The sequence below is a fragment of the Balearica regulorum genome, chromosome 29 (assembly GCF_011004875.1).
Source record: "Balearica regulorum gibbericeps isolate bBalReg1 chromosome 29, bBalReg1.pri, whole genome shotgun sequence".
Classification (NCBI taxonomy): Eukaryota; Metazoa; Chordata; class Aves; order Gruiformes; family Gruidae; genus Balearica; species Balearica regulorum.
This window is the reverse complement of record NC_046212.1, coordinates 1,415,490-1,439,408: the sequence shown is the minus strand read 5'-3', so window position 1 is coordinate 1,439,408 and position 23,919 is coordinate 1,415,490. Positions and strand designations below refer to the sequence as shown.

Here is a 23,919-nt window from a genome sequence, read left to right as displayed (position 1 = left end):
AGTGTCTTATGAAATGTCCAGCTTGGTTATTGCTTCCTTGAGATCTCTGGTCCCTACGTGGAACTACTCTAAGCCAGAGCTGTGTTCCTTGCTCATGTCTGGCTCAGAGAGGCTGCTGTGCTCTGCTGTTTGAGTACTGTCTGCCAGCTGGAGGCAGCTCTCCACGCTGTGCCAAGTGGCAAATGATGGAATCAGGGACAATTCCAAGTGGCCATCTGCCGTGGATCGTGTTCAAAGTCCAGCTCCTTGCCTGCTGCTTTTAAGCATCTTGGGGACAACGCCTTTCATTTGTCCTAATGGGAATTGCCGTGTGCCTGCCCAAGGAGGATGTGAAGGCAGCCGCTGTGCTGAGTCCCTAGTGAAGTCTCCAGGCTTCAGCTGATGACTCTCCAGCCAGTTGTGATCATGGATGTGCCTTACCTGCACAGGCCCAAAGCCATCCAGACGCGTTAGCAAGCAGCTCTGCCTATAGCCCTGGACTAGAGCAGGTGCTGTCCCATGTTAGCACAACACTGGGTGGGCAGGTACTTACCCTTGCTCTGCGTTCATGGGCTGAGCCAGTGCATTGCATCTGACTTCCAGAGGTAGGGGTAACTATTGTGGGCTGGGCTGGCTTTGAGCCCTCTGCCTTTTTTTCATGGCTCTGATAATTGTGCCTGCATTTAGCAAGTGAGGACCCTTGTATGTCTGGCCTTGATTGTTCCATTCTACCATCAAAGCTGTCTTAGAGCAATGAAGTAGGGAGTCAAGGACTCAGATTTGCAAACTCTTTGAGATATCTCAGGGTCGCGGGTATCAGGAAAGGTTCCTGATGGGCCTGGATGGAGAGCCAAATGGGACTGGTGTGCAGAAGGCTCAGCAAGACTCCTGAGTGACCACGTAACTTGTGCACAACACAAACTGTGTCTGAGTCCCATACTGGTAATGCTTTGCTCCTCTTTGCTTTGAAACTGCCTGGGTTTGTTGTTTTCAAAGTTACTAAGTCTCCCTTTTCTTTCCTTCCCATCTCCATGTCTTTCCCGTGCTTCCAGACTGGCCAGAATGGGTATCTCACCGACAGCAGGTTAGTACTGTTTAGCAGACGCTATTTGTATCTCTGGCTTTCTCTACGGAGGACCACATGACTTGATAATGATGCTTTTTTCTGATGTTAACCGACAGAATCTCCAAAGAAGGCTTTTCTTCTAGTTCTCACAAACGGAGGCAGATTTTTAGGTATCTCTGTGTGACTTATTTTGTACATTGTCCTGCTGAGTAAGTTTGCCCCATGCATGGCTGCTTGTGAAGTTTATTGAAGTTGTATTTTTTGCAACATCAATTTCTGAGTCCTTTTTTGCTGATCCATCAATTAAAATGGAGGGGTGGAAGGTGGGAATGGGGAAGCCAGAGGATTCCAGCATTTTTCAAACCATGCCACCTCTTGTTTCCCAAAAGGATAGGAAAGCCCTGCCCTTACAGTGACAGGATCAGCAGCCAGATGAGGTGGGGTTCTCCCTAATCCCTGATTATAAAGGTTGGATTACTTAATGGTGGCAATGAAGGGTCTCGGGCTTCCATTTCAACCAGAGTATGCTACGCAGGGCACTGGGAACGTGTTTGAGCAGCATTTTCTTGTTAAGTAGTTTTCCTGTGGATAAAAGGGCTGGAAGGATGGAGTTAGCCTGACGAGTCACCTTGCACAGACCCCTGCTGCGGGAGGCTGCTGAAGGTATGAGGATAAAGAACAGGATGAAAATGGAGAGACCCTCATGCCTACTGTCTTCTCATTTAATAGCCAAAGCTCTAGAGATGAAGCATCTCTGTGTTATGAACAGGACAGGAGGATCTAAGTGAGTGTAGGAACAGCTTTGCCCCTCTCCTCAGTCTGTCACAGGGCTCAGACTGTCCTTGGAGGGACACTGTCATGGAAAATCAAGTGTCCTCAGCACAGTTACACAGACTGTGTCCTGGAGTCTGCCTGTGGCAGTGGTGGTCAGGGCAAGGGGTGTAGTTTTCAGATCAGCCATGGGGCTGTACTAAAACTCACAGAATCCCAGACTGGTTGGGGTTGGAAGGGGACCTCTGGAGATCATCTAGTCCAACCCTCCTGCTAAAGCAGGATCACCTAGAGCAGGTTGCACAGGATTGCGTCCAGGTGGGTTTAGAATATCTCTAGAGAAGGAGACTCCACAACCTCTCTGGGCAGCCTGTCCCAGTGCTCGGTCACCCTCAGAGTGAGGAAGTTTTTTCTCATGTTGAGATGGAACTTCCTGTGTTCCAGTTTGTGCCCATTGCCCCTTGTCCTGTCGCTGGGCACCACTGAAAAGAGTCTGGCCCCTTCTAGACACCCGCCCTCTAGATATTTATAAGTATTGATGAGATCCCCTCTCAGTCTTCTCCAGGCTAAACTCACCCAGCAAGTGGCAAAAACCATTGCTGATGTGACTGCAGCCTTAGGAGCTCAGCTGCAGCCAGGGCTATGCTAGGAGCTTTTCTGTATGTTGTGCCCAGTCCCTAATGAGCTGGGCTAACCTGCTGTCTTTGTTTTGTGGCTCCCATGGTGGGGAGAGGGAGGATATGTGTGCCTCAGGACCATTTTGAGCTGTGGACAAAGATAGACAAGCTCTTGAGGAGATTGAGGTTCCTTCAGTGGTGGTGCTGGAGATGTCTGTGTGAACTCCAGAGACTGCCCTCAAAGCCCGGCATACAGAGCAGTACAGCTGTCCGTTTTGCTCGCTTAGAAGCGAGCAAGTATTAATGCTGCTGAAGCACAGATCTGATTGCAGAGAGCTCTCTACTGGTGAACACACTTGGAAACAGGCTGTAGTAAGGCTAATGAAGAAAAAGGCATGGCTGAAGCTGCTAGGACAGTGTGGTAGTGTGCCTAGAGTTTGAAGAGCATTCATAGAAAAAGCAGAACCGTTATGCTGCTGGGTTAGCAATAACCAGCTTGAGAGGGATCTGGATTCTTAGGGAACCATAGTTTGCAGCTGAGTCAGAACAAAAGCCATGACATGCCCCTTCCCTGCACACACAAACACTGCCCCCACCTTTCTGAACTTCCCCAGGAGCAGCCTTCAGAGTTTAGGCTGGAGAGAGCTCAAGAGCTTGACAGTGTTGCTTGTTAGGTCAACTGTAATTTGGGGGTTGAAGCTGTGCAGTCCAATTCCGTCACCTCTTTAGGGATATAACCATTGTACTGGTTTCTAAGAGACATGTTTTCTTTGGCTCTTGCTTGCTCCCAGCAGCCCAGGACATCACCTAGGAAGTCCCTCCAAGCCTATCTTTTCCCCTCCGCAACTGTGTGGAGCTGCTGCCGGGCTCAGCCCTGCAGCGTTACATGAGCATCTCTTCCAGTGTTGTCTTCCTCACCGTTCCTCCCCAGTGAAGGCCCAGGAACTCATTACTGTGGTTATGGTCCTTGGTTGGGCTGATGAACCAAGCTCACTGGGATGTTTTGCTGATACCCCGTAAAGTCCTGCAGTGGCCAGACTTCGCCTGGGGCTAAGGGAGGGTGATGAGCGGGAGCACAGCTTGGAGCATAGCAGTATTCCAGCATGTAGTGGTTCCAGCTGGGCAGAAAGCCTTACCAGGGCTGGTGTGGAAAGCGGTCTTGCAAGATCTTGATCAGCCTTGTCTCAAGGCCTCTGTTCTGAGACAAGGAGGGCTTTAGCAAGGGATCATGCTCTGACCCTGCTGGCATCTCTTCCAGGCTGGGATCTGGCTAGGGAAAAGGGCCAGGAGCCAGCTCTCAATACACACCAAGGAAGATCAGCAGTGACTGGGTCTTCACAGTGCATTCCTGAGAAAGCTGTGGCCTGGGGGGTTTGCTGCCAGATCCCTATACAAAGTGCTGATGTGCCTTGTCACAGAACCAGCTGCTGACTGGGCTCACCATCCCGGTGTGGCAGCACTGATGCAGACCCTGCAGGTCCTGCTGCAGCCCCTTTCTGCTGGAGGTGCGGTCTAACTCCTCCGGTCTCTACAGGGGCAACCGGGACAGTTTGAACCGGGCCTCGGGCAGCCACCAGAGCAGCACAGAGAGTGAGATAAAGTCACTGGAGCCTCGGCCATGGAGCAGCACAGACTCAGACGGCTCCATCCGCAACCTGCGACCGCCTGTTACCAAAGCCAGCAGCTTCAGTGGCATCTCCATCCTGACGCGGGGGGACAGCATCGGGAGTAGCAAAGGCAGCGCTGCCAGCAGGACGTCCCGAGCAGGTACTGCAGTGTTTCCCCTGCACACCTTCTGCCAAAGGACACCGAGCAGACAGGCTTTGGGCGGGGGGACTGGGGCTCCTCTGGTCAGTGACTCTGGTTAAAATGGGATATGGTTGGCAACATTTGAATGTGTTCAGTACCTGGGCAGGGATGTGGCAATTGGTTCATCATCTGCTTTTTCAATACTCGCCATCAGATCTTCCTTCCCTTTAACAGAGTTATCTAAGACAAAGGATGTTTTTTAGTCCCATACCCTGGAACACAAGCTACCAGTTTTCAGTTGTTTTCTCTCCCCTGCTGTGCTGCAAGTTACGTTGCCATTCCTTTCTGCTCCCCAGAATTCCTCACAGCCCTAAGGAGACTTAGTCGGGGTGAACCATCTGGCACTTTTCCTTGCTTTCCAACAAAGGAGGTCCAGGGAAGGGTGTCACCAATTAGTCTATCTCATCAGATACACAGTCTATCTCATTAGACAAAGACTGTGTTAATTGGTATTTGGCTACGATGTTCTCTCAGAATGATTCACTATACTCCTGAGAGCAAACGTAACAGCAGGGAGCTGGGCCTGCAGCTCTTCAAGAGGTGTTGAATACAGCTCAAGATTTCAGGAGCACCAAAGGGAATTAGGATCGCAAGTCTCTTTGCCTGCTTCAGATCAGTTCTTCCTTTTCCATCTAGGTAACACAAAGGGTAGCCCTTGCATGGAGAATGTTATTGTGGGGCATCGCTGGTAATCTGTTACTGACAGCGGCTTCCTGAGAAGATGTGCTGCACTTGGCAGGGCACCAGCCCTTCTATCAGTGGGGAGCAGAGGCCTTTATTTTCAACTGACTGCTTGTGAAAGGCATTTGTGGAAGAGGCAGCACAGGTCTTTGCTCTCATTTAATGGGCCAGTGATAACTGAGGAGCCATACGGGAGCTGGTTACAATTGCTGCACAGTGTTGTCTCACTGTGTAGCTTCCTCCGTTCTCACTGGTAGGCAACAGGACCCTAGATGCTTGAGAGCTGTTGTTTTACTGGGGAGAGGAGGCAGATTTGTGCTTGTGGGTGACTAGACAGCTCCAGAAGAATCCTTTCAAATAAAAGGGATGGATCTAAAAGGCAGCCAGGCTGCTGTTCTAGCACCCAGGATGGCTTTGAAAACCACACATTCATCTTGCAGTTTGAAGGTACCTACCTCATCTCTTGGGACCCCGTTTCCATTGTGCTCAGGGCTGCGCTTATTCTGATTATTGCAACCACCTCCAGGACTGATTCATCAGCTGATGGGAGCAGTTATTTGAAGATCTGTCCCAGCTGTGTGCAAAAGCAGAGCAAGAGAGGATCTGCTTTTTTGCTCTTTCTGTACTTTCCCTCCAGGTCTCCCCTGGGAGCAGAAGCCAATTGCTCTCCAGCTTGATATAATGGCAAGTGATTAGAAATGTCTTGGGGAGGGGGGGAATTAAAAAAGCAAAGGAATTTTCACTTGGCTGGGGGGAACTACCACCCTCCATATCCTCTTGTTTATTATGTGGGGGAAGAAGCGCTTAGGACTCTGCGGCTCTTCTCCCATCTCAGTATTCAGGCCCTGGGCAACTGTCAGCAAAGTATTTCCTTCTTTGCACCATGTGGTTCCTTAGCAGAATGCCTAAAGATTAGCTGTTGAAATGCGGTAGAACAGAGGCAGAATTAGTTAAATAGCAGCTACTGGGCATCAAGCAATAGTTTCACAGCCCTTTTATTTCTGGAAGTAGGGCTGAAATACTGAGGAGAGTACTTCCCAGCTGGGTGCCCTGCAGCACGTATTGCACTGCTTCCTAACGATTTTTCCTACCATGGGAAGGATTTGCTTTCAGCCTGCCACCCCCTAGCCTTTTACTCAAAAGATGTGTGTGTGCTAGGTCTATGTGGCCATGAAATAGGATTCCCTCACTCCCCTCTGGGCAAGCACTCAAACAGATCACGATGACGTATTAGTGTCCGAGCAGGGGCTGTAGCTGCAGAACTGAGCTGTGACTGGGAACAGGTCTCCAGCTTCTTTCCACAGGCTGGTTTATGATACTGAGCTGACAGGAGTGTGTCTGGCAGCTCCTTCTTTTTGTAATCTCTGCCTCATGCTGGGGTGGAGAGGCCTCCACCGGGAAGGTTCTGCTGTTAACAGACAGATTTGTCTTCCCAGCAGAACACCCATGGCATTTATAGAATGGTGATTTCCAGACAAGACAGAGGGCACATCCCTCCAAAGAATATTTGCAACACGGACATGTTTTTACTACGCTGTGCCAATCCTGCCAGCACCTGCACCAAGCACGTGCTGCCCTGTGGGCAGAGGCCAGCTAGATTCATCATCTGAGCCTGGCATTGGCCTTTTAATTTCCTGCAGTTCTGAATAGTGTTGAAGGTTTACACAAACAGCAACTACCTGAGAGCTGTGGGTGGGGACCGGTGTGTAGGCTGTCACTTGGAGTGAGGGTGCTAGGTTGGGGTCAGGGAAGAGAGCATGCTCTTGGGAGTAACAGCTGTACAACTCATGGCCATAGTCTGGAACAAGAATTGCATCCTGGTCTTCCCTGTGTGGGGCAGGGCATGTATGGGTCAGGGGGAGGAGAAGATGCTGTGACCAGCTGTTGGAGGGTCAGTGTGTGGACAGAGGAGAGGAGAGAGGTACAATCACTTGGAGTCCTGAGGGTGTCAGCACCTTGGTTTGCTGTGAAGCAGAGGCAAACTAGTGACTTAGCCTGCAGCCTCCTCACCTTGTCCCCCGTGGACGCTCCCATGTGGACAGCAGAGAATGTGATCTGGTAATGACAGAATCTACCCACCACCCTCCCCATCAAGGAATCAATGTTTTTCTCTCCCAGGTACCAACCCTGCCATGCCTTTCTCTGTTCAAGGTTTGGTACTAGGTGCCCCTGAAGCATGCAGCCAATCCCCTTCTTCACAGCCCAGCCGTGGCCTCCTACCCTGCACAGCCCAGCAGCCTCAGCCGCAGCCACCCCAACAGCCACCACCACAGCCCCAAGGACTTCCAGCTGCAGCCCAGCAGCAGCCAGCCATGAGTAACCACATGATGTCCCAGGTGAGTTCCTGTGCACTATCTAGGGCTTAGTAAGCTCCTTGGGCACCCAGGAGGGAGGTGGAAGCAGAGCTGGCATACACCCAGGCTGCTCTGGACTCACAGGTGCCCAGTGGGTTTTGGGTGTCCGCACACTTGCTACCTGTTGGGGAGCGACAGTCTCTCTGTGCTGTCAGCAGAGAGCAGGATAAGGTTGGGGGCCTTGGTGTGCCTGAATATGATGTTGTGCGACATCTCAACTTGCCGGCCACTTCTGTGTATGCTCAGGCCAGCAGCCCTTCTGGCAAGGGATCTATAGCCCTTTGCTGAGTGGTAGACTTGTGTTCTGGAACCAGTTGCCCTGCTGGTGAGGGACTGTCACAAACGGTAGTTGGGTTTCAGCTCCCCAATGCTGAAATCTCATGGCTGGTCATCTGATGTCCTGGGGAGAGGTAGACCTGGAACTGTGCCTGGGTATATTCTCCAGACCCTCCCCGAGTTAAACCCAAACGGTGTTCCACAGCCTGTAGGGCTATTTCTGAGGATGGAGCCCTCTGGAAAGCCCTCATGGCTGTCATTCCTACATACTTTTTCTGCTCCTGAGGTTGTAAGAAACCACAGCACAGTATCTGCCCCTGTGTCACTGCAGGATGGGGAAGGAGTGGGAGACAACCCTGGTGGGCACATTTGGAGACCAAAGCTGCCTCGTGTTCAGCGGGTGCAGAGCTGGGCAGTGGCGGGGGGGAAGTATCCTCAATACCTTCCTATCCTGCCTGATTCAGAGCAGTGTGTCAGTGCTGGACCTCAGCCTGCCTGTGAGTTTTATAGGGATCCGTTCCGGTGCATCGTCTCATACTTACAATGTCTCCTACAGCAAAGAACTGCAAGTTACACTGGAGGTTTTCAAGATGCAACTGGACAGGGAGGGTGCTAGATAATGTTGCCTAGGCTCCCTTTCCCGTTAAAGGTTGAACCAGATGATCTTCCGAGGTCCCTTGCAGCCTGGGCTGTTGTATGATTCTAAGTGTTTTCAATGGGCTGGGATGGGAGGAGGAAACAAGCCTCCTCAAACAGCTTTTACTGCAGATAACATGAACAGACATGCTGTATGTTGCTGTTTGTATGAGGATGAGGGAAGCTTGTAGTTCTTGGGCCCTGGATTGGCTCCAGGGTTGTGGATCTGTTCACAGAGGATACTGACACTCAAGGGAAACATCTCACTTCTACAGATGAGGTGTGTCCCTGAGGTAGCCAGGGTCCAGTGCTAAAGCGAACTGGAGTGTCTGGAGCTGTAGCATGGCATGGGACAGAGCACAGTGCCCTGGGTGGGAGGTTTGAACAGACAGCAGGCTTCCGGAGCTTGTGCAGGATCACTGTGTCTTGCTGGAGTTTTATTTTCTATCTTCTACTGTTTGGCTGTTCTAATTGTTTAGGTCCTGGAAAAACGCTTTTTCATGTGTTTGATTAGTAGTGAAAGGTCTGAAAATGCATTGTCCCCCATGCGCACACACCTTCTATTTCACTAAAGTTCAAATCATATGATCAAAAAAACAATCCAGTACTGACTGTTACAGGTTTGGTGCCCAAAGCACAGTATATGGTGCTTGAGTTAGATGTTGTCGTAAACAGGCATCAGCAGGTCCTCCCAATGCGAAAGTGAGAGGGGCCCCTACAGAAAGCCAGAGTAAAGAAAAGACTTTTACAGCAGGAAATGCCAAAAAGCACTGCAGAGAGAGCTGGGAGTCAGTGCCACACACGAGTGGGCAGTGAAGTGGGAGACACACAAATGTTGTGCGGGAGGGAAGTGGCTCTGCTGCTGCTGTTAGCCGTAGCTGGCCTTTGTGAACTTCTGTCACTGCTCATGCCAGCCAAGAGCTGCTTTGCGGACATGGTCAGCCTTCCCAGCTTCCACAAAGCAACTGACCGGGCTGTGTGTCTTCATAGAGAGATGAATGCTCCCCCGTTCTGGTCTCTGTGCTTTCCAACCCTCTGCAATGCCCCCTCTGTGTGTTTGCAATTGGCTCAGTTGACTAACCTTATTGTTCCTTCTTTCTCTCCTTCCTCCTATCCTTCCTTCCCTCCCCACTGCCCTTTTCCTACCCAAATCTCTCTCCTCTGCTCTGTTCTCTGCTGGTCTTAGCCGGTCCCAGCGCTGCAGCCTGTTCAGTATTCTCCAAGCTCCTGCCCCCAAGTCCTCTTGCCAGTCTCTCCACCCCAGCAGTACAACTTGGTATAAACCCCATTTTCTCTTCTGCACTGTCTCTGTTGTACTCATGCGCTGTGTTTGTGTTGTATGAGCTTTTGCTAATCAGGTATGTCACGGACGCTGCATCCAGTGGGTTTGGGATCCATGTAAGGCTCTGCTGTAGTGGGGTCAAGGCAGTGGGATGCCTGAGGCCATGGGACCCACCAGGGCCAGGCACCACTGGAGTGGAAAGAGCCTGGGGAAGAGCAAGTGCCAAGCCCAGACCTCCACCAGGAAGTGACACTTGTGCCCAGCACAGGGGTCCAGGGGCTATGGCTGCCCTGTGGTCTCAGTCAGCCACTGGGTTGTCTCTGCTGGGTCTTTTGGGAACAGTGCACCCCATGGGACATGGCCTCTGGCCTGGGGCCCCACCTGCCTGTGTGGGGCCCCTCATGTCACCAGTGTTTGCTGAGCATTCGGGCCCCCCCCAGCAGCTCGCATGTCCCTATGCCTTGTCCTGCAGAATGCTCTTGATCTGTGGCTCCTTTCTGGCGACCTGTCTTGGGTGAGCTCCTCCACACAGAATAGGGAGAAGGGGTCTGCAATCTACTCAGCAGAGCTACGTCCTACATGCTGTTGTCCTACATGTTGTCCTTCTCCATCCTTCCCGCTTATCCCCAATGCAGGCTGACGAACTCAGCAACCCCTTTGGGCAGATCAGCCTCAGCCGACAGGGCTCTACAGAAGCACCGGATCCTTCCTCAGCTATGTTCCAGTCATCCCTCATCTCCCAGCATCCTCAGCAGACGGGATTCATCATGGCAACCCCTGGGCAGCCCATTCCCACCTCCAACTACTCTGCCTCAGGGCACACGGCCCCCACACAGCAGGTGCTGCAGCCCCAGGGCTACATTCAACCTCCCCAGCAAGTAAGGACATGTGCAAGCCTGGAGGGGATGTGCACCAGCCCAAAGCTGTCAGGCAAGGGGTTGCTGGGGAGCAGTCCAGAGAACAGTTCCTTGAGAGTGGGAACTTTGCTGCTTTCTGTTTTCTGCTGCCCTCTCGTAAGGGATCAACACGCAGGGGTCCAGGCTCTGGGTTGGCACACAGCCTTGCTGGGCACAGGGTGATCTCTGTCCCATGTCCCTCTGAGCTCACAGGACACTTATCTGGGGACCCTTCTGACCGTTCCTGGCTCATAGTGTTGGGGGAGGGACAGTGACCAGATTCAGGGCTGACACCTCTAAGCTCTCTCTGGGGTCCTGCAGGGCATTATGACCTCTAGGATTGTTCCCCTGAGCTGTGATGAGAATTTTGCCTACTGTGCTCTTGCACTACTGTGCTGGGAAAGGCTTGGATGTGGAGGCTGGGAGGAGCGGGAAGGGGCTGCAGTCCCTGAGGAGCTATCATCTGGCCAGAGCCAAAGCCCTGGTTGGTTTCCTTCGGCAGAAGCCAGGCCAGGTGAGAGAGAAAACTGGTCCCGGGGGACCAGCTTTCTTGGTCCCACTCCCTCTTGTGTTCTCATTATCATGTTTTCTTGATTCTGATAGATTCAGGTTTCTTACTACCCTCCTGGGCAGTACCCGAACTCCAGCCAGCAATACCGATCTCTCAGTCACCCAGTGGCCTACAGCTCCCAGCGCACTCAGCAGCTCTCCCAGCAGTCCCAGCAGCCTGGTAAGGAGGCGTAGAAGGGGGGAGGGAGGGGGCATGCTTCCCTTTCCTGCCACTCTTGTTGGCTCTTAAGGATCTCTCATGCACTGTCTGGGGCCAGGCTGCTCTTCCCTGTCTCCCACTCTCTGCTGGACTTGCTGACTGTAAAGTGCCTCTTGACTGTGCAAAGGAAAGTTGAAACTTGACCTGGCTGCAAAGGCTGTTTTAGTCTTTTCCCTCCTTCTCAACATGTAGCATGCGCTGAGGTGCTGTAAGGTGGATTTAAAGCCAGGAGCTTCCTTCAGGTCTTTTTACATCTGCTGTAAGGGAAACCCTTTTCCTGCTCTTTAGCAAGAGATGGGGGCAAAGCAGGATTTGAGCCCTCATATGCCAAGGCTCAGGCTGTCTTCTGTGGCCAGCTGGGAAGCCGCTCCATTTAAAGCCTGTTCTGACAGGTTTACAGCCAATGATGTCCAACCAGCAGCAAACATACCAAGGTGTAATGGGAGTGCAGCAGGCACAGCCCCCCGGGCTCCTCAACAGCCAGAGGAACAGCATGGGAGGCCAGATGCAGAGTATGATGGGAGTGCAGCAGGCACAGCCCCCTGGCCTTCTCAGCAGCCAGAGGAGTGGTATGGGGAGCCAGATGCAAGGCCTGGTGGTCCAGTACACTCCACTGCCTTCGTACCAGGTAGGCACCAGTTGTTCTCCCATAAGGGGCTGCTGGGGAGGGGGCCTCAGCTGTGAGGAGGAGGACTGAGTGCGGCTGGTCTCTTCATCATTATGTTCACAGAAGAGCTGGATTGGGCTGTCTTTGCCTGGGCAAGATTGCTCTGGGCTGCAGTAGACAACCATCTGGAATCTTTTCTCCCTTGCGTGGATCTCACTGGTGTTGCTTTGGGGCCAGTTCTCCCTGCTCCTGCTCTGTTACCTGTCATTCCACAGGGCTGCTTCTTTCCTTCCTGCGCAGGTTCCCGTGGCCAATGACTCCCAGAGTGTGGTCCAGCAGCCCTTCCAGCAGCCAGTGCTTGTGCCAGCCAGCCAGTCTGTTCAAGGGGGGCTTCAGGCTGGAGGGGTACCCATCTATTACAGCGTCATCCCAACTGCCCAGCAGAATGGCACCAGGTAAAGCTTCTGTACCTCGGGCCTGCTTTGGGAAGCAAGGGGTCCTGCTGCCCACTGAACGGACATAGCATCCTACTCCTGCAGCTAGGGGAGGTGGCTTGGCACCATAGATTCTGGGCAACTCTTGAGCTTGCCCAGTCCTAGCTCCCATAGTCAGTGTTTCCTGGACATAGCTGTCCTACAGCATGTGGTGCTTCTGTGCTCCTCCAGAGGCAGCTGAGAGAGCTGGTGGTTGCCTGCACAGATGGGCAGGCTGTTTCTCCCCATCCCCAGCACCTCACCAGAGCACTCTCTGCTTCACAGCCCTTCGGTGGGGTTCCTTCAGCCACCTGGCTCTGAGCAGTATCAGATGCCACAGTCCCCGTCACCCTGCAGCCCACCACAGATGCAGCAGCAGTATTCAGGTAAGAGGGGCCACTGGTCAGGGTTGGCACTGATCCTGCACAGATTGGATCAGGTTTTGTAGGGGCTGCAGTGAACAGAGCTGCCAATTCACAGCCAAGTCTAGCAGCTTCTGTGGAATGGGTTTCCTTAGTCTTACCCATCCCGCGGCCGATTGGGAATTACCAGGTCGTGGCACAGCAACTTTGCTCCAGGCTGATGCTGGCCTGTGCCTGGCATCTCCTTGCCATGGTGGGCAGGCAGGGTAGGAGCAGGTGGAGGGAGCTGCTGCGGGATGCGGACTCCCTCTGCTGGCAACGTGGCTGAGTGTCACCAGGGCAGCTCATGGGACTAGGGAACACACTGGATGAGGGGAGCATCAGGATTGCTGTATCCTGTCCTAGCTGCAGGGACATGGGCTGGGGCCTGATGAATTGGTGCAAGAGCTGGAACCAGGACACTTGGGCTCTGCGCCCAGCTCGGGGATTAGATCCTTTGCCTGAAGTTTTGCTGTGATGCTCAGAGAGGTCACCCGAGTTGCCTTCAACTTGTCCCCTTTGCTCACATTTATCCTGAATTAAAAGCAACCTGTGATATCAGAGAGGGATCCCGACCGGGTCTTGGTAGTGCCTTTTTTTCAGTCCACCTGGGCAGGCAGGAGTAGCAGAGGAAAGAGTGGGGAAGGGGTGTTGTAGGGAAGAGTGCAAAGTTGCACAGACAGGCAGGCTGCCTCTTGTCCCACAGCAAGCAGCAGCAGCAGTGTGCAGAGCCTGGGCAATACTGCTGCTGTCGTCTCTCCCCAGGGGTGTCTCCGTCGGGCCCTGGCGTGGTTGTGATGCAGCTGAATGTACCCAATGGCCCCCAGGCCCCCCAGAATCCCCCTGTGGTGCAGTGGAGCCACTGTAAGTACTACAGCCTGGACCAGCGGGGGCAGAAGCCAGGAGACCTGTACAACCCAGACACCAGTGCTCAGGTATTGAGAGGACTGGGAAGAAGGCAGCTCATCTTTTGGAAGCAGCCTGGTGGGAGAGAGAGGACCCCAGCATCCGTGCTGTCTGGATGGGCTGGGAGATGGGGGTGGTGAGGCAGGTGTGGGACCGGTCACAAGCATTGGGGCTGTCTAACGCTCTCCCTCCCCCAGGCCAGCACCCAGCTGAACAGCCCCATCACATCCCCCACCCAATCCCCAACACCGTCTCCTGTCACCAACCTCAACAGCGTCTGCACGGGGCTGAGCCCCCTTCCTGTCCTTGCACAGTTCCCCCGGCCCATGGGCCCAGCACAAGGTAAGGCAGAGGAGTGGGGACAGCACAGGGCTGGGTCTTTCCTGTGATTTCTTCAGCCCCCCCAAACATTTGCTTCTTTTTGGCAGGTGATGGGCGCTATTCATTGCTGGGCCAGCCGCTGCAGTATAACCTGTCTATCTGTCCCCCACCACTGCTCCACAACCAGCCCAACTACAACACACACCAGGTAAAATTGGGCCAAACCTCCACCCACCCTTTCGCTGTCCTGGGAGTAGTTAAGCAGCGAGTCTCACACCCTGCCTTGTGCTTGTACACCCCTCGATTAGATAGCAGGCTACCTACCCCACGGTCTTACCGTCCATCCAGCAGAGCTGCCATTGCAAATGGATTTCCCTAGAGCCTGGCACTGGGCTAAAATTTCATCCTTCTCCCAGCTTTGCCCAGAAGCCACGTCAGCCCCAAGTCCTTTAGTGTCCTGGAACCATGGCTGTGTGTTGATGTCCTCTGACTTACACAAGTGTGGTGTTAACAGTGCCAGGGGTGCAAGGTTTATCCAGGTGTCCTCGTTCCCCTTCACGGCCATGGCCTGGTCAAGTTTGGTCCATCCGTGTGCGTGTCCCGTGTCATGTTCCCCACACACACACACAAAGGATGCTCCTGTGTGAGGAGCTGTGCTGTGAGGCCACAGTGTCTCCTCACGTAACACACTACCATTTTTATTTAAGGGGCAGACTGGAATGAAACATGGAAACCGGAGCAAGAGACAGGCCCTCAAGTCAGCATCCACTGACCTTGGGACGAGTGATGTAGGCAAGTGATACTCCTCAAGCAGTTCCCTCTTTGCCCTCGAACTAGTCCCCACTGCATGGGTGTAGCTGGCATTGGCAGAGACTCCAGATGCCGCTGCTGCCCACACCAGCTTCCCACAGAACCTGTTGCTGGGGGTGGTTGTGGAGAGCAGTTCCTGCCTGCCACTGCCCCCCCCAACGCGCATCAGGCCTGGCTTGGGGGGGGTGCAGCAGAGCCGGTCCCAGTCAGCTGTGCCCATCGGGAGGTGGGAGGACAGGGGTTCCTCAGGAACCCAGTAAACACTGCCTGCACTGAGCAAAGCTTTTGAGAAAGAGTGGGGAGAAATGGTTGGAAAGTCAGCGATGAGCACCAGGACACCTGGGCCCTATTCCTGCCTCTGTGAGGGTGGAAATGATGGAGCAGGTAGAGCTGGCAGAACTCCTGGGATTTTATTCCTCTCTATCAGGAGAAAGTGAGTGTCCAGACCCCTGAGATCTTGTTCCCACCATTGCCTTCCCAAGTGACCCTCCCCTCTCATGTTTCCATTTCCCAGTGGGGCCAGGAGCTGCAGAGCTCCTGAGTCCCAGAGTCTTTGTGAAGGGCTTTGGGATCTTCCAGGGGTGGCTGCGAGGGCTGAAATCCCCAGTGGATTGTTTCTCTCCAAAGGGGAAGGGAATCCCTGTTCCTCGCCCTGGGGGGGGTCTCCACTTGCTAAGTGGGCCTGAGCTAGACAGCCTGGACAGGAGGCAGCCTTCACTGGCTCTTGAGAGGCTTCAGATTTGTCCCCCGTGTCACCATCACCACCAGCAGCTGGTGGCAGGGGGCTCTTTAAGAGCTGCTTGCCGGAGAGCTGCCCCCCTCCCTGCGGCTGGTATGTTCATTACATGCTGTGTTAATATTAGCAAAGAATCCATTCAGCCAGCTCTCTGCTAAGCCCAAAAGCCAGGGCTGGAGCCAGGAGGCAGCAGACGTGTTTGGGTATCACAGAGCAGAGGCAAAGAGGTTGGCGTGACACTGGCTTGGGCACACGAGAGTGAAGCACGCAGGGTAGCGTCACGTTCGGGATCCACTCATGTCGATGTCCTCTGTGGGTGCAGCCTTTCTCCCTTCCAGGGACAGAGGGCAGGAGAGCTGGGTTAGCTCCCAGTCCTGGTACCCAAAGATCAGGGTAGGAAGATGGCAGAGCTCCTGGGAAAGCCCTAACTGAAAAGCCCAGCCCAGCCAAAAGAAGCAAGAAGGACTTGGTGTTGCTGGAGCCCTGGGAAAATGGGAAATAGTCTCCTCTTGAAGCAGGCCATGAGGGGACCAGGGTGTGGGCAGAAAGGATCAGGATGGGGCACAGTCAGGATGGAGCAGAATTATATGGGCAGTTTGAGGGGGAAGAAGTGACTGACTTAAAAAAATACATTCCTAACGTGTGGAGCAGCTTAGCAAAGTGCTGCTTTCACAGGCAAAGCAGAGGTGACTGCTCCAGCCCCAGCGCTGGTGGGGAGCCCACGCATCAGCTCTCACTGTGCTGTTGCCACCCAAGAACCTGCTGCCACTCACACATACTGTCTTTCCACTGCAGTGCTGGGCCGAGTGCTGGAGGTGACAGACCTGCCCGAGGGCATCACACGGACAGAGGCTGACAAGCTCTTCACCCAGCTTGCCATGGCTGGTGCCAAAATCCAGTGGCTCAAAGAGACTCAGGGGCGCCACGGAGATGGGAGTGGCGGGGACAACAACGGGACTCCAGAGAACGGCAGGCACAGTGACCTTGCTGCCTTATACACCATCGTGGCCGTGTTCCCCAGCCCGCTGGCTGCCCAGAATGCCTCCCTCCGCCTCAACAACTCCCTCAGCCGCTTCAAGCTGCGTGTGGCCAAAAAGAACTATGACTTGCGGGTGCTGGAGCGTGCCAGCTCACAGTAGGGCTCACACATGGGCACAGAGCACACTGGACTGCGGGCACTTCCCTCTGCCTTCTCTTTTCCTTTCTGCCCTCCCTTCATCTTGCCCTCCTTCCTGGATATATTTATATGGACATAATTAAGAGACAAGAAATTGATTTTTTTTTTTTTGAGTGATGCCCATGCCCGCCTACCTTACCCTGTGTATATTGTTTTGTTAAGCACTGTGTTGAACCGCACATACAGGTGTTGATTGGTATGTTCACTGCACATTTTATTTAATCTGATTATTATTTGGGGGGTATTTTTGGTTTTATTTTATTTGGGGGGTTGTTTTTAAATATAAAAAGAAAACTTGTCCATCACTAATGCTGCTTTCCCATTCTCTGCCAGTACCAGTGCTAGGGGCTATCTGTGCTGCCTCTTGGGGGTGCAATGACAGGAAGCAGAAGGGGCATCACCAGGAAGATGTGTTCCTGCCCGGATCCTGGCCCCATGCTTGGCATGTACAGACGCTGTGAGCTCATGGCTTGCCAGGGCTGGGAGCCGAGACTGGTAGAGGAGTGCTGGCACCTTGACCTGGGGCTGGTCCTGCTGTCAGATATTCATAGCCTCTTTTCCCATCTGCTGGCTCCATGCAGCTGTGCAATGGCAAGAATGGGGGTGTGGGGCGTCCCCAGCTGTATCCCCTGCCAGGAAGCAACATATTTCTCCCGATGATGGGAGCAGCCCTCAAGCTGATAGGTACAGGTATCACTGTGTCCTCCTGTCCTGTGGGTACAGGACTCAGGCTGGCACCCCCTTCAGCATGGCATTGCACACAGCAGCTGGAGCCTCTTGCAGCATCTTCAAGAAGCAGGCGCAAGTGGAGAGATAAGAGCTGCCAGGAAGGGATGGGCTCCAACCCCAGCCTTGGTGCAAAGTCCTGCCCTACTGCCACCTGCAGCCTGGCAGGTACACAGCTCCAGAGACTCTGACACTGGGGTGCCTGTCCAACTCCAGGGACCTGACACCCACTGCAGGGCAGCATGATAGCAGTGGGGTCCCCAGCTCTCTCCTCCGTGGCCAGCTCTCTTAGCAGAGAGCAGATCAGCAGGATCTGCTGCTACAGAGGATGGGGCAGCCATGAGAGTTCAATTTTGAGAGCAAATGAGACGTCAAGGCTGGAGCACTTGGTGTGCCCCGGCTCTGCTGCTGCCCCATGCCAGGGGGTGGGTGGGCCTCTGTGACGCCCAGCAACCCACTAACGCAAATAGCCAGTGGCTCCTCTCCACCCCGCTCCCCTCCTGGCTCATGCATGGGCTCCAATTTCTCAGCGTCAGCCTCCGCCAGCGCTCAGCTGTCGGTTCCCCTCTGTCCTGTCACTCCTACTCTCCACAGGACTGGGGCAGCTGCCCCCCTCCCTGTGCACCCAGCACAGAGGGCTGGGGGGCTCTCTGGCCAACGGGGCCCCAACATCGGCCACCCTTTGTAGGGTTTTTCATCGCAGGACAAGAGCTCCACAGTGTAAGTGTGTTTCCGTGCGCGGCTCCCCCTCATCGTGGCCACTGACCCCCATGGGCTGCAAGACATTGCTGCAAGACCCCAGGGCTCTCTGCTGCTGCAGCACGCCTTGCCCCAGGGTTCCCAGCACCCATCGCTGTTTCCCTGATGGTCGTCCTGGTTGGTTTCCACAGGGGCGAGGGGGGGGCTCGTGTTGGGTATAACCAAAAATAGTGCTGTCTGCATAGAAGGACTATGGGGATTGTTGACAGTCAAAGGTGGAATCGGGCAGGTTTAGGGGGATGCAGGAGCAGATCCTGCTCCTGCAGTAGCACGGGGCTTCTGGGGAGAACAAAGCAGGGCTGTGTGGTGATACCAGACAGTGTCCTAGGCATGCCTGTCCTAGGGGGCCAAAAGTGGCACCATTTGCAGTTTAATTGTGAGATGGAGATGTCTAGACAGAGATGGATGCGTGCAGGTAGTCCAGGGTCTGGCTCGCAGCACCTGGCACCACGTCCACCAAGCAAGCAGCAGCGCTGTGCATGCTGGGCTGGGAGCCTGCTGTTCTCCAGCCTCCACAGCAGGTCCCAGCAGGTACCCTGGGGCCCTGGGACTTGCCCACAGCGGAACTGGCCCTTGCTGGGGCAGGAGCGGCAGGTGGGGTGGCAGGAGGTGGTGCTGCTGGGGCAGAGGGAGGCACTAGCTTGGGAGATGCTTCCCATCCAGTGAGTTCTGGCCATTTCTGCCCCTGCTAGGCACCTGCAGTGGGAACAGCCCCAGCCAACTTCATGTCTCTTTTTTCCCCCATAGCATGACAGAGAAGGAAGTGCCAGAGCCACCAGCTTCACCTGCTTCAGGTGGGAAACCCAAAAGCAGGGTAAGTGGGTGCCCACAGGGCAGCTTCGGTGGGTGGGGGAAGTCACCTTTCTAGCATTGTCTCTGCCTCAATCCCAGGATTTCTGTGGGGCCAGGGATGCCTGGTGGGATCCCAGTCCAGCAGGGCACTGGGTGGCCATTTCCCAGCTTGGCTTTTCCCCAGGGTGCCCACATCCACATGGTGCTCAGGAGTTACAGTTTCTCCTTTTGTGGGAACCTCATGAGGAAGGGAGAAGGGTCCCTGTCCTTGCAGCATTTTTGCCCCAGGACACCTGGGGTCTCCTCCCACTTGGGGAAGGAGGAGTCTTCGGGTCAGAGCAAAGAGGCAGGGAGCCACTCTCTGCCTGCCTGCCTGCCTCACCCCATACACCTGCTGTGTGTGATGCATCCTCTCCTGCCCCAGCAGCTACAGAAGCTGAAGCAACTTTTCCAGCGAAAGCCCAAGGAGGAGACAGCGCCAGAGCCGCAGCCCAATGGGGAGCTGGTCAGCCCCTCGGGGGGGCCCATCTACTACATCTACGAGGAGGAGGAAGAGGAGGAAGAGGAGGAGGAGCCTGAGCCCCCTCCTGAGCCCCAGAAACTTGTCAATGACAAACCCCACAAGTTCAAAGATCACTACTTCAAAAAGCCCAAGTTCTGTGACGTTTGTGCCCGCATGATTGTCCGTGAGTTCTGAGGGTGCTGGGGCTGGGGGCCATGGTCAGGGCAAGGGCTGGGGGCCAAGGCTGGCGAGGGCTCCAGCCCAGCCTTCCCCACAGCTGCAGTGTCACATCGCCTCTCCTTTCCACCCCTCCACGCATCCCCCACCGCCAGTCAACAACAAATTTGGCCTGAGGTGCAAGAACTGCAAAACCAACATCCACCACCACTGCCAGTCCTACGTGGAGATGCAGCGTTGCTTCGGCAAAATTGTGAGTGTTCCCACCAGCCCCAGGCTTGGGGGCACCTCCTTGTAGGGACCACCGGAGTGCCACGGCAGGGAGCGGCTGGCTCGGTCCCTGTGGGCATGACCTAGGTGCCATGACCTACGTCTCTTCCTGGCTCTAAAAGGGGGACCCAGGCATCTCCCCCCTGCTGGGTGGTCACCCTCTGGGTCCCCAGCATCCACTTGCTCCCTCCTCAGCTCTCACGGAAGGGCCCACAGGTCTGGGTGGTGGTTGATGCTCTGACGTCCTTGCTCTTTCCAGCCACCAGGGTTTCGCCGGGCATACAGCTCACCCCTCTACAGTGACCAGCAATATGCCTGCGTCAAGGAGCTGCTCTGTAAGTACTGTCCCCACGCCGGGGTGCCCCATCTCCTCACATCCTGTAGCCAAACCTCTCTCACCATCCCTGTGCCCCAGCGGCAGCCAACAGGAGCGACCCTGTGTTCGAGACCCTGCGGACAGGTGTCATCATGGCCAACAAGGAGCGCAAGAAAGGACAGGACGACAAGAAAAACGTGAGTGTGGGGTTGGCCTTTCGCTCCAAATGCCCAAGGGTTCTGGCACCCCATTGCCACCCCCACCTCCCTGCCCGCTCTGCACCCCCTGACAGCTCTCTGCCTTGCAGCCTTTGGCTGCTATGATGGATGAGGAACCAGAGGCCACAAAGCCAGAAGGGGGCAAAACTGAAGGTGGTGAGTGTTGCGACCGTGGCAGGGCTGGCTAGGGAGGGGGCTGAGCTCCAGCCACGAGCATGGGGCAAGGAGGGAGCCTGATGTGGAGACTGTATTTGGGGAGGCTGCTGGGGTGGGGTTTGCCCTGCAGAAAGCAAGTCTTCAGGTCTCCACCCTGGGGTTCTCTCTGCTTCTCCTTGTTGACCGGGCACAGGAGATCCTTGGGAGGAGGCTGGTCCTGGGGTCGGGAGGCAACACCCGGAGAGGTGTAACCTCCTTCCTCCTATTTCCAGGTACCTCTGAAGGGGACAAGAAGACTGAGAAGAGCCCAACAGATGACAAGGTATCCGTCATCCTCACCCTATGCCCTAAAGGCCCCCAGCCTTGGAGCAGCATGGGCAGAGGCTGCAGGGATCTCCCTGCTGGGCTCCCTGGGCTGTCTTCAGCCTCTCTGGAGTGCTGATCCCCTCTTTCCTCCTCCCCTAGAACAAGAAGCCACAGCCAGGGATTCGTGGTGGCTATCTGCAGTCTCACTATTTTGTGGCACTTTATCGCTTCAAAGCCCTGGAGAAAGATGACCTGGATTTCCCGTAAGTTCCTAGCAGTGTAGTGGGCACAGGGATGATGAGAGGAAGTATGGTATGTGGGGTGTCCAGTGGGGACAGGGGGAAGTCTTCACCTCAACAATGAGGCTCTCATGACCAGGAGGGGTCTGTGAATGAATGAATGAGGGCAGAAGTTAGAGCTATGCTGACTGTGGTTTGGGTTTTGTGGCTTTTCTGCCTGCCCCACTGGGCTACACATTGAGCAGGGGTCCTGGCTCTCGCTGAGCCAGCTCTCAGGCTTTAGGCACAAGCCTCATTTCCAAGGCGGCTGGTGTTTGTCTTGACGTGGTTCCACTGATTTCTTGCACCCCAGACTTGAGGCTGAGCTGTCATGTACAGGACCTGTCTGTCCCTGAGCCTGCAGGCTGTGTGTATTCCTCGATCTCCCCGACACAGGGCTCTAGGAGCTGGTGCTGTGGGAAGAGCAATTTTCCTTGCCAACCTCAAGGTCTCCCATGGCAGGGGGTCCCTGGGCCCCCCCTCACACTGAGCCCTTCCTTCCCTTCACAGGCCAGGGGAGAAGATCACGGTGGTCGATGACTCCAATGAGGAGTGGTGGCGGGTAAGGCTGGTGTCCTACAAGCACAGAGGGGAAAGAGGCAGAGCTTTAAGCAAAGGGAGAGGTCAGCTGGGAGTGCAAATCTGCTGTGTCCTCATGCCAACCCACAACCTGCAGGCTGTTTGTCATGGGGGAACCTGGGGGTCATACAGATTAGCTCCAAACCCCACCTTGCACCCATCCACTGACTTTTTCAGGGGAAGATTGGTGAAAAAATTGGCTACTTCCCTCCAAACTTCATTATCCGGGTGCGGGCAGGCGAGCGGGTGCACAAGGTGACGCGCTCCTTTGTGGGCAACCGGGAGATCGGGCAGATCACGCTCAAGAAGGATCAGGTGAGACGAGACCATGTGCTCACAGCCCGTGGTCCTCCAGCACCAGCCTGCATCTCTGCCCTGGCCTCCCTCCAGGCCCCCACCCGTCACGGCCGCCCTGGCACCCTGCTGCACCCCATAGCCACTCTCAGCCCTGGCCGGCACTGCTGTCCCCATGCTGCCCACCTCCCCCAGCCCCTTGGATGAGACCCACTCTGCCCAGCCCCCTCCCTCTGCCACCTTCCCCCTCCTCTGTCTCACCTGCACCCCTCTCACCCCCAGATTGTGGTACAGAAAGGTGAGGAGGTGAATGGTTACGTCAAAGTCTACACCGGCCGCAAAGTGGGGCTCTTCCCTGTGGACTTCCTGCAGGAGATCTGAGCGGGGCAGCATCCCAGGGCCCCCCAGGCTCGGGGACAGATGCACCCTGGCTGCAGAGAGCTGCTGGAGCTGGGCAGGGATGAGGACCGCAAGCACCCCTGTCCCTGGTGCCTGCAGCAATGGGGTTTCTGGTAGGGACCATCTCCGCCAGAACCGAAGCAAGCTCGGGGGGTGGGGGGATGCTGCTTGGGCTGTTTCCCCATGAGGTTTTTGGTGCCTTTAGAGCCACTAGATACAAGGAAGGGGCACCCCTAGACTCACTTTGGAGCCACCCAGCCCCCCCTGCCTGAGGTGGTGGGTGCTGGGTGCCTCGGGGGTGTCAGTGCAGTCCTATTCCACTGCTCTGGGCTGTGTAAGTCTGTGTTTTGGCAATACATGTCTGCTCCCCAACCCTGAGCTCTCCCTGGTTTGGATTTCCTGAGAGGGTCACGGTGGGGCTGCCGCTGGTCCCAGCTGCTGTGGACTGCGCCAGGAGGCTGCACTGGTACTTTCCTGCTGCATGTGATAGCCTGTGCAGCACACGCCTGTGGCTCGTGCATGTGTGCATGTACAACCCACCCCACACGGTATCCACGACCCAGTGCAGGGTCTCCACAGCTGGGCACGGGTGGCAGAATCCCCGCGTTGCCCCGGCCGCATCCCCTGGGGTTCCGGGGCCGCCTCGCGGTGCCGAACGCTGGCGCGGGGCCCAGCAGGGCCCGAATAGGGGCCGCGGGCGACAGGTGACGGGGGCCTGGGGACAGGACGAGACCTTGGAACGGGGAGGGCGAGCACTGAGCTCGGAACAGGTGCCCGGGTGGGCGGTGCGGCGGGGGAGCGCCCTCCCCGGGGCGGGCACCTCGCCGGCCCCGCTGCCTCCACCGGGGGCCGGGGCAGGGCCGGAGGAGACGAGGGCGGCGCGGCGGAGGCGGCTGCGCGGGCAGCCCGTGACGTCCCGGAGCCGTGATGCCGGCGGTAACCACGGTGACGGGCCGGAAGCGGGGCCGCGGGGGTGGGCAGGGCGGTAACCACGGCGACGGGGGCCGGTACCGCGTGCCGCTCGTCGCCATGGCGACAGGCAGCCGTGGGACAGGGCGGCACGGCACGGCGGGGCCGCCCTGTAGCGAGGTAGTGATCGCCGTGGAACCCGCCGGGACGGGCCAGGCCGGGTGGGCTCAGCCCTGGGCGCTGCGGGGCTCTTGGCATCGGCCTCGGTACGCTCGGCCGGGCCGCCGCGGCCACTCCAGTGCTGCCGCGGGCCGGGCGGGGGCGCTGCTGACGCGCCGTGCGTCCGCTCCCTATGCAAAAATATGCAAATTACTCGGCGTCCGCCGCTGCGCTGGGGAAGCCACGGCGCCCCCTAGCGGACGGCTCAAGGGACAGCCCCCCCCCCCCCCCCCCCCGCGCTGGCTCCCGCCACCCCCGCTGCGGACGCGGGTGCCCCCCCCCCCTCCCCGGGCGGCGGTGTGCGAGGGGCCGGGGCGGGGGGGGTGTGTGTCTGCTTGTGCCCCAACCGCCCCCCGGGGCCGGCTGTTTGCCATGCAGGTGGCGCGAACCCCGTCCTTGTCACTGGCTGCCGCCACCGTGAGTATTCATGTCCGAGCCCTCGCTGACGAGGG

General features: G+C 55.9%; 2 protein-coding genes across 22 annotated transcripts in view; both read left to right on the top strand.

Annotated features, from left to right (window-relative positions):
- The window catches only part of R3HDM2 (R3H domain containing 2), a 58,927-nt gene extending 42,055 nt beyond the window's left edge, over positions 1-16,872 (top strand). For 10 of the 21 annotated variants that reach the window (XM_075737967.1, XM_075737969.1, XM_075737953.1 and 7 more), the window contains 15 exons: positions 1,032-1,063; positions 1,162-1,215; positions 3,968-4,200; positions 7,042-7,259; positions 9,376-9,465; positions 10,107-10,349; positions 10,971-11,097; positions 11,529-11,764; positions 12,044-12,198; positions 12,502-12,602; positions 13,383-13,552; positions 13,721-13,865; positions 13,952-14,052; positions 14,552-14,636; positions 16,186-16,872. In XM_075737967.1, the coding sequence (XP_075594082.1) occupies positions 1,032-1,063; positions 1,162-1,215; positions 3,968-4,200; positions 7,042-7,259; positions 9,376-9,465; positions 10,107-10,349; positions 10,971-11,097; positions 11,529-11,764; positions 12,044-12,198; positions 12,502-12,602; positions 13,383-13,552; positions 13,721-13,865; positions 13,952-14,052; positions 14,552-14,636; positions 16,186-16,529 (2,334 nt within the window). In that variant the 3' untranslated portion in view covers positions 16,530-16,872. The remainder of the gene's footprint in view (positions 1-1,031; positions 1,064-1,161; positions 1,216-3,967; positions 4,201-7,041; positions 7,260-9,375; positions 9,466-10,106; positions 10,350-10,970; positions 11,098-11,528; positions 11,765-12,043; positions 12,199-12,501; positions 12,603-13,382; positions 13,553-13,720; positions 13,866-13,951; positions 14,053-14,551; positions 14,637-16,185) is intronic. The other 11 variants (XM_075737961.1, XM_075737954.1, XM_075737964.1 and 8 more) reach the window with 6 other exon arrangements.
- A 996-nt stretch (positions 16,873-17,868) lies between these two features.
- On the top strand, positions 17,869-22,717 carry STAC3 (SH3 and cysteine rich domain 3). Its single transcript, XM_075737771.1, has 12 exons — positions 17,869-18,017; positions 18,800-18,866; positions 19,269-19,530; positions 19,679-19,776; positions 20,053-20,128; positions 20,209-20,306; positions 20,417-20,483; positions 20,756-20,805; positions 20,949-21,052; positions 21,578-21,629; positions 21,824-21,961; positions 22,223-22,717. Exons 2-12 carry the CDS (start codon positions 18,801-18,803, stop codon positions 22,319-22,321), a joined length of 1,110 nt encoding a protein of 369 aa, XP_075593886.1. The 5' UTR covers positions 17,869-18,017; position 18,800; the 3' UTR covers positions 22,322-22,717.
- The last annotated feature ends 1,202 nt before the right edge of the window (positions 22,718-23,919 follow it).

Coding starts and splice junctions, on each gene's coding strand:
- STAC3 (XM_075737771.1), top strand. CDS start 18,801: ATGACAGAGAAGGAAGTGCCAGAGCCACCAGCTTCACCTGCTTCAGGT. Junction 18,867..19,268: donor GTGGGAAACCCAAAAGCAGG/GTAAGTGGGTGC, acceptor CTCCTGCCCCAG/CAGCTACAGAAGCTGAAGCA. Junction 21,053..21,577: donor AAAGATGACCTGGATTTCCC/GTAAGTTCCTAG, acceptor TTCCCTTCACAG/GCCAGGGGAGAAGATCACGG.